This window comes from Typha latifolia, unplaced genomic scaffold, assembly GCF_019914945.1.
Source record: "Typha latifolia isolate L0001 unplaced genomic scaffold, TyphaL0001v2 contig_58, whole genome shotgun sequence".
NCBI classification, from domain to species: domain Eukaryota; kingdom Viridiplantae; phylum Streptophyta; class Magnoliopsida; order Poales; family Typhaceae; genus Typha; species Typha latifolia.
Genome location: NW_027330503.1, coordinates 1 through 8,833, shown reverse-complemented (window position 1 = coordinate 8,833; position 8,833 = coordinate 1). Strand labels below are relative to the sequence as shown.

Genomic DNA, 8,833 nt, shown 5'->3' with positions numbered 1-8,833 from the left:
AATAGTAAATAGTACTATTATCCCTATCTTTGCTCCTCTGATGATTATAGTTTACGGGAAAAAGCCTGAGAAGCTCCATGGTGCAAACTTCATCAAGAGACAATAGCAAAAAATGTTGTTCTATCTAAGCACTTTAAGCTCGGCTAAATTTTTTTCATATAGATGTGTCTAAACTCCAAAAGGAGAAAATAAATAGGCAAGTGGATGCTGCAATAGATGCATGAAAGTGTGTTATATGTTGGATATTTCATGATACAACATATACAGTTTAGTGAAAATGTCTAAAAAATTATGGAAATATTAGACAGGAAGTATAAGACAGAAGATGCTGGTGCAAAGAAATTTATAGTAAATAAAATTGTATGCTGCAAATTGTGGGAATATTTTTGGTCAGCTTGCTCCCTCTAAAATCACCACCAAGTTGCCATAAATAAGGTTGTGATCGAGTTGAGCATCAAGCCTAGTTCTGATTAAGCTTGAATTAATTTTGAGTCTATATTTTTTATTAGACATAATCATTAGGTTTGACCCGTCCAAACCTGGCCTAAACCCGCCTAGTTTTAATTGGGCTAAACCCAACCCAAGCTCGATTTAGGCCCGATCGGACTCGAGCCCGAGATGGTAATGGGCTAAGCCTTTGTGCTCCCAACCCACCCGAAAGTGTGATCCACTACACTCATCTATGGCTAAACCTATAATACATATATATTCCTATAATTTTTTTAGTCCCATATTGGATATTTAGTAAATTATATATTAATATATAAGTATGTTTCCATGAAAGATAACTAAGATATTTTTATATAAAACCATTAAACTCAACTCAACAAGATATACTATTTTTTATATTTAATTCATTATATTAGACCCATTGTATCCAACCTAAGCTTAAATTGAAATCATTTCAATTGGAGCTAATTTCGAGCTCAAGCCTTGGCCGTCCGCCACCCTCTAACGACCACCGCAACGTATAATTATAATTCTATCCCATTTTGACCTTAATTCACTATTTTATTTTTAACTTTCCATCCCGACCGCTAATTTACATAAAACCAAAACCATAAGAACCCTAACTTTCAAGTTTTTCATCCCAACTTTCGATTCACGTAAAACTAAAACCATGGAACCCTAACTTCTGAATCCACAATCATATAAATTTTCATAATTTTCTTACGTTTAAATCAGTCCAGATTTGATTCATAACATTTTGTGAATAGTTTACAAGCTCAATTCAGCTTTAATATGCCAAATTTGAATTGTCTTTAATCTAACTAAATTCAAGCTTGATTTAAGTCAAAACTTAAATTCATCAAATTTGCATATGACACTTTTGACTTTGATTAAGCTTAAATGTGTTACTTAAAGAAATTTAATTATAACATTTCGAAGGTTACACAAACAAGAAAATTGTGAGTGTTATACGAAAAATTAAGAAAGAAAGAATCTCAACTGTAGGGCCATAGCAGATCCAAACCGTAGAAGAAAAGATCACAATATAAGGCCAAATAAGCATTAAATGAAGAAAAGAATTGATCTACGAACTAGCTAAATAAATCTTGAATAAAACAGGACTACACACGAAGAATAGAGGAAAATTTCTAAAATACAATGAAAGGGGTTAGACCTATGTCAGGCGGAATAAAGTAGAGAATGAAGAAATGCTTCAAATACTAATAGAAACTCACTAGACAGCAATTTGCGCCAATAAGTTACTATACAAAATTGCATCTTGAATAACAGCTTCTCCAAATAATAGGAGTAAGGTTGATGACATGCTGCCCTCAGATCGTTTAGAGAGGTAGAAATGTACTCGTCTTCCATGCTTTTAAGAAGAAAACACTACTTGCTGTTGTCAAGTGCTTCTGCAGTCTCCACGCAGCTAATAAGTTGCACGCCAATGACCATTCGAGAGTAGTTTCCTATAATTTGTGGTCATCACTTGATCCATTAGTGCCACCGACGATGAGTTTCATAAACCAGGAAATTCTGATTCCAGGTTTATATGGGTGCCTTTTTTTTTTTTATCTCATCTCATCGAACAAATGGTCAGATAAATGAAGTGGTATGGGAGAACCACTTCCTGACATATAGCAGAAATTTATGATCCAAAGCTTCTTCAACTTGCTGCAATGCTTCAATATTGTATCACTTGGTCTTCTTTTTTCCGGTTTTCTTTTTCTTCTGGACAATTCGTGGACCTCGTTTGAAGACGGCTAGAACTTCAATGCTGCAGTATTATTCCATCCCATCATTTATAAGGTAGCTGGGTAAATTAAGCCTAAAGCTATATCATACAGCATCTGAATTAAGTGATATGAAACTCTTAGTGTATGAAAGTATCATCCACGAAACGAGCATGACAAAGTGCAAAACATGCAACCAAACAAATTTGATCCTTTAAAAGTTATTTGATTTTTACTGCAGATCATTTGGTTAAATTTATATGGCTGTCAGGTGCACAAAAATGGTGGCTTAAAGCTAGTCAAACCCTCAAAGCTTAGGGCAGTAGAAAAATGGATAGTAACAATAGTGAGAGGTTGTCCAGAAGAACTACCTTTTCCAGGAAAATGAGTGCTGCTGCTACAGTTAACAATTCAAGTAAATATCATAAATCTTGTGATTGTAGAAAAGAATAAATCAGCGAAGCAAGGAGAGGCCAACTACATCAACAATTAGTAAGGATTCAACATATCTGCTTAGATGTCTTCGAATCCAACCAACATTAGCATTGTAACATAACCTATCTGATTTGAGGTGGTATAAAGATTAAATTAATCAGCATGTTTTCCATGATTTCAGATGGTGTACCATATCATGACCTAAGCTGTTTCTCGACAGTATGGTGGTCATCTAAAAGCTTAACTCATGCTACAAGATTTACTGTTCATACATTCTAAATCCATCTCTTTTGTTTCCTTTTCTTACAGGAGTAACATACTCTTTCCAATCACTAAAAAGAAAAACAAAATGATTTGAGTTAGTATATTTAAGAATTGAAAGGCTCTCAACTGTATAAATACGATAAGTATACTCATATGACACCTTCATAATATTAGCCTTCTTCTTAAGTCAGTTAAAGCACAATCAATGATGAAAAGGCTCCAATAGATATGACAGTTTCTGAGGGGCTTTTGTCCTGACATCAGCTGACTACGAATTACAAAAAACTACATACATTAATCAAATCTTCTATATCTAACATAAATTCCATTGAAACCTTAAGAATTTCATATCTTCATTTGAACATTTTGGGTTATAGTTAGGGGTGAAAACGGGTCGGATTAACTCCGACCCGACCCACTATCCGATCCGATTCGGATCGGATTCGGATAAAAAATTTCTATCCGATTCGGATTCGGATTCGGATACGGATAGAATTTTAAAAAAAAATTCGGATACGGATTCGGATACGGGTCGGATATATTTTTCAGATTCGGATACGGATAGCGGATATCCGTTTATCCGCATATTTTTTTAAATGATTTACAGTTTTTAGTTTGCTTATTTAAATAGTAAGTATTAATATTATTACTAATAATACGTTATATATTATTTATAGAGATTAATTTCTCTAATTTTATATATTTAACATACAAAAAAATTATTTGTTATAAAACTCTTAATAATTTTGTGTTAATTATACTTAAATAAAATATTATAATTATTTTAAATTTAATCAATATCCGTTTAAGATCCGATCCTTTATCCGAAAATTATCCGTATCCGTTTAGTTAGGATATAGTTTTAAATTTTGCTATCCGTCTAATATCCGTATTCGAATCCGTATCCGAACTAAAAATACGGATCCGGATATGGGTTGAGCACTATCCGATCCGTATCCGATCCGTTTTCACCCCTAGTTATAGTTGAACAGTGTCTCATTCCCAATCTTGCATCTTCTCTACTAGCAGAAGACAAGAATCCTCTTATTGCCATCTTCCTACTCTCTATTCCCCTTCTTGTTCAATCATTCAATCACTGGGGGCTAACTACAGGAGGTTCTCCACCAATGTCCCTCCTTTCCACCTACCATACATATCTCCATCAACCAATGATCCTGGAACCATCATCCATCCTACAGACTCTTCCGCACATCCCTCTTATGTTTCCATTGGCAAAAAGGCAAAGGGTGGAGATGAGTTACCCACCATGAGTTCAAGATGGGAAAGAAAAGAGTGAGGGCAGAGGTAGATGAAGGAAATTCGGCCATGACAAGTAAATTCTTTCTGCAACAGGGTTAAACAATGGTGGACATCTTATGCAGCTGAAATGAAGCTCCAACGTGTCAAAAACACACACAATGGCTCAAAAAAGGTCTATATAGCAACCACAAGTAACTTTCTGTCCATATGAGTCCATGGAAATCATACCTCTGAGTGCCTGGAAAGAAGTTGAAAGCATGAGCTTTTTCCAAGTGCCATGCCTTGTTAGCTAGCAGTTTCTTGCAATCCTGTTAAAAGTTTGTTATAGCTAAAAGGATTGGATTATACAAAAGAGAATAAGAAATAAACTCTAACCAAAAAAGTTAATCTAATTAGAGCAGTCTTCCAAATAAAAACTAAATAAAAGTGATTAAATTGTTAATTTTACAATGTATTAACCAATAATACCTCCTTAAAGCTTTCCCATCCACAACTAATATAGATAAGTGTTGCAGGCCAAGTTTGACTATCTTCCCAGACAGTTGTGCTGTCAACATGAGCGGCTGCTTCCCTTGCACGCAAAATCCATGGCCTCTTTTCATCTTTCACCTTTAGGATAGAACTGAGTTCAGAAGAAAAAGGTTATCATTTAGAGAACTCAATGTCCTGATCTTTTGTTGGTTTGCCAATATGATAATTCTGCAACTAACTCAATTAAGACAATGGATGCATAAGGCAATTTAGGGAAAATCAAAAGAATAGGCATTTTCAAGTGATGAATCGAAACAGAAAATGCTCACCTTCCAGATGCCTTATTTGCCTTGGAAGCAGACAAAGCGACATTCCTTAAAGCATCTACAAGGGATGGGTGCAATCCTTTTCTAGGAGGATCCACGATAACAACATCTGATCCTTCAAGCCAGTGAACAGGTTCCTGCAATCACGATGCACAAATTTCTCTTACATTCTAAAATATTTAGCTTAAAGTGTGTTCAAATACTTCTGAGTTTGGAACATACAAGTGAAGCATCTGTATTGTGCCAACTGATGCTGCAATCTAGTGTTCTTGGCAAACGGCTTGCTGACTTCTCAAAAGATACTTTTGACTCCTTGTTGATCTCCACACATTTCACTGACCTGAAGATAAGAGTTTGAAACTTCATGTTGCTAGAAAATAATCAGCAATAATATGGTCTCAGATAGAAAGTAACTTAGTACTTGCCTACATTTCCTCGTGGCAGCTACGGATAACCCAATAATACCAGCCCCAGAATACAAATCGACAAGAGATGAACCATGGGGAACATACTTTTGTAATTTCCGTAGTAAGGAATTAAAAGCCTGCAAGATTAAGAAAGCCCTCATTCAAAAGCATGTAGAGATACAGAATCTACATTTGGAATTCAACTTCTTGATTATAGACCTTTTTGCCAATTATATTGTTTTTAAATTTAGTACATTAAGAAGTACACACTATTGCTGTATTATAACCTAATAGTTTCATTCCATTCCTTTCTGTATTTGCAGTATGTAACATGTATGCAAATGATGCCCTTTTCTTTGACTAAAACCCTTTAACAGACCTGAGTGTTTGCTTGGCCGAAGCTCGATGGATCCAGAGACACATCAATGCCTCCTAAATGTTCCCAGAAATCTCTGTCACCCAGGAGATGTCTCCATTTGTTTCCAAAGATTATCTATGAATGCAGTAGAATTCCATCAGCAAAACTGGTTACAAGGTTGTGAACAACAGTTGACCTTCACTATACAAATATTTTATCATTTTAATCTGGGTTGACAAGTGGTTTAATCTAGGTTGTTGAGTAGGGCCAATCAATCATTTTGAAACAAAACATTGACCTTCACAATACAAAACAGATGATAAGTTTATCTGTTTCAAAACTCAGGGATAAATTTAAAAGTTGGCCTAGCAGATGGGTTTAATTCGAAATAATTTATAGCATACAGATAGTTAACAAAGATCTGAAAAATCCCGTTAGAAAATTCAAAATTCTGAAGTCCAAATTTTCAAATAAAAATGTTCTAAAATTATATAAAAAAATCAAATTATCTCTAACTTGAATATAAAAATTCACAAAAATATGTACCAAAATGTTTGAGATTAAAATTTATTTAACTGAGCAAGTTTGTTTTAGGTGATGTGGATGCTATATTGGATGAGTCCAGATAAACCATTGTAGGAGATAGCAATATAATTTGACAACAGTTGCTAAGATGATGAGCAATTTCAGGTACACTTAGCAAAATGTCATATTTCATAATTTTCTCACTAGAACAGTCCACTTAATGAACTATTCACATCTTTGCATGTCTCGAGCTATGGACACCAAGAATCATTCACTCTATCAGTGACTTACATGAATTGAAGTTGTATCTCTAATGACAACTCTACTTGATGTAGTACACATGGCACCTACGTAGACTAGAAGTGGCATACTCAGGTAAATATGTGGGAACTAACATATTTGGGTACATCCCTCGTGCTCAGACCCATTTTGGTAGAAAGTATTTATGAGTATCTAAGTTCAATCATTCTATGTACTGCTTTGCAAACTTCGGTCACCTCATGCCTTCATCACTTTTAGGAACATTTGGATCTCCTAGGTAACCTCTAACATAATTATATACTAAAACATTTCTATGGAAATTAAAAAAACTAAAAGATAGAACTACAATTATTTTAGTGCAAATCTCAAGTTTCTCATTTATTCAGATGTTAAACATAATATAGAAGACCAAGCTATCCACAATGCAGCCAAAATGAAAAAAAAAATGATAGTCAAATAAGTCACTTTATCTCATACTTCTAAAACCAGGGCATTACAAATTACAATGCATATCAAAAGGCAGGCATAGTATTACAAGGTTAGCAAAATTTACTAGTCCACAACTGCAGGTGATAGAAAAGATATGAATCGGCATTATAATTAACTCCCAAACATTCCATGTGCATACTGACTGTTGTTTAGGCTACAGAAAAGTAAATAAAAAAAATGTAAACTACAAAATACACAACCAGTTGGGCTACACAGAAGAAAATGACCATACATATCACCCTAAGTCAGAAATAAGCAGTATTGATATCAGCAGAAAACCATTTACATTTATTTACACCAACAATTCATATACGAGCACTGAAGGTCAAGGTTACTCTAAAGATCTCAAGTGACACTTTGACATACATTGCTCGTGGATGTTTGAAAGTTGGCCCATATTGAATGAATCAGATTGGTACCGCTGCTTGGTCCACCAGCTTTCCACAAGAACTGCGAAGCAACAAAATAGAGATGCCAGAGTAAATAAATCTATCAGGCAACTACTTAAGTGGACTATTCCACTGGTGCTTAATAAAGATAGGCAGGCTTACAAGTTATGAGATTAGTTATAAAAGATAGCATACAACATATATAAATGTAGTTCACTAACTTACATCTGATAAAGCATTCAACTTCTCAGAACCTGGGGAATGCTCATTTCTTGAATTCCAAACCAATGAAATTTGTACTTTCCCTGGAAAGCAGATAATGGTTCTTTAGCATTTGACGCAACCACTTTTCCCCTATACAACTTAATGGGATAAAGTTAGCATTTACAAGCAGATTGTTTTCTGTCCTCACCTTTCTGGTATCGTTCTGCAACAGGAAGGGATGTGTTGTATGTTGTCACAGCCATCTGAAGCATTAGGACAAACAGCAATTCAATATCTGTCAAATGAATCATACACCTCACTATCTCATGGTTTGCATGATATGATATTTTTAAAACTATCAAGGTGAATAAATGTTAACTACTTGATGAAGTAGGCACAATGAATGGAAACTAAATAGATATGAAAATCCTCAGGGCAAATAAGACAATAGTACAAATGATACTCATCTAGAAGTATAAAATGTCATATGCTGTGGAAAAATAGTACTAGCCTGTATGTATCTCAATTCACCCGTACCCAAGTCTTCGTCAAATGGCTGAATATCCAACTTAGAAATACCTATAAGAGAAGTATGAAGCATCAGAAACCAATAAATAAACAAACGAAATCAGTTCACACTTCTTTACTGGGAGGAACATATCAAGAGCATGCCTTGTTTTATGAGATCCACTGCAGTATTGATGCTTGGATGATGTGCTGCACCAAGAAAGACAATTAGTAGTTGCAGTATATATAGTACTCCAGAAACCAAATTCTGCAAAAAGCAGTTATTGCAAACAGCATACTCATAAAAACTATTAATTCTTAGGAACTGATCATATGGTACATATCATTGATTAAAACCTCAGAGCTTTATGAAAGAAAAATCTATGCTATCATGATTTTAGATGCAATATGGCAACCAGATAATAACAGAGCTTATATTTCTGTCTACCACAACAGGCCAACACCCTCTACATAGGTATGTTCTATAAATTATAATCTGGTGGAACCAACAAGGAGAAACATAAGGATTAGAAAGGCATGATATACAACAAAGACTGGAGAACCAAATTCTCACGAGAAGACAGTTAAAGATGAATTCACTTCGTATAACTAGAAGCAAATTTTATAACATTATAACTATAAGAAACTAATAAAGAGCTAATTGCTTTGGACTAATATTGCAGAGTTGTTCATTGCACATGATTTATATTTTTTTAAGTGTATAACAGAAGCATAACTGTAAGAAACTAATTTA

General features: G+C 34.5%; 1 protein-coding gene across 1 annotated transcript; it reads right to left on the bottom strand.

Moving 5' to 3' along the window:
* Window positions 1–1,529: 1,529 nt before the first annotated feature.
* On the bottom strand, window positions 1,530–8,404 carry LOC140802646 (uncharacterized; the record flags this gene model as incomplete). The annotated part of the gene is made up of 12 exons (XM_073158199.1): window positions 1,530–2,227; window positions 4,371–4,450; window positions 4,611–4,764; window positions 4,943–5,076; window positions 5,162–5,279; window positions 5,365–5,483; window positions 5,726–5,839; window positions 7,346–7,429; window positions 7,594–7,673; window positions 7,781–7,835; window positions 8,084–8,151; window positions 8,245–8,404. Coding segments are annotated over 12 exons (1,248 nt in total), but the record flags the coding sequence as incomplete, so codon positions are not given.
* Window positions 8,405–8,833: the final 429 nt, after the last annotated feature.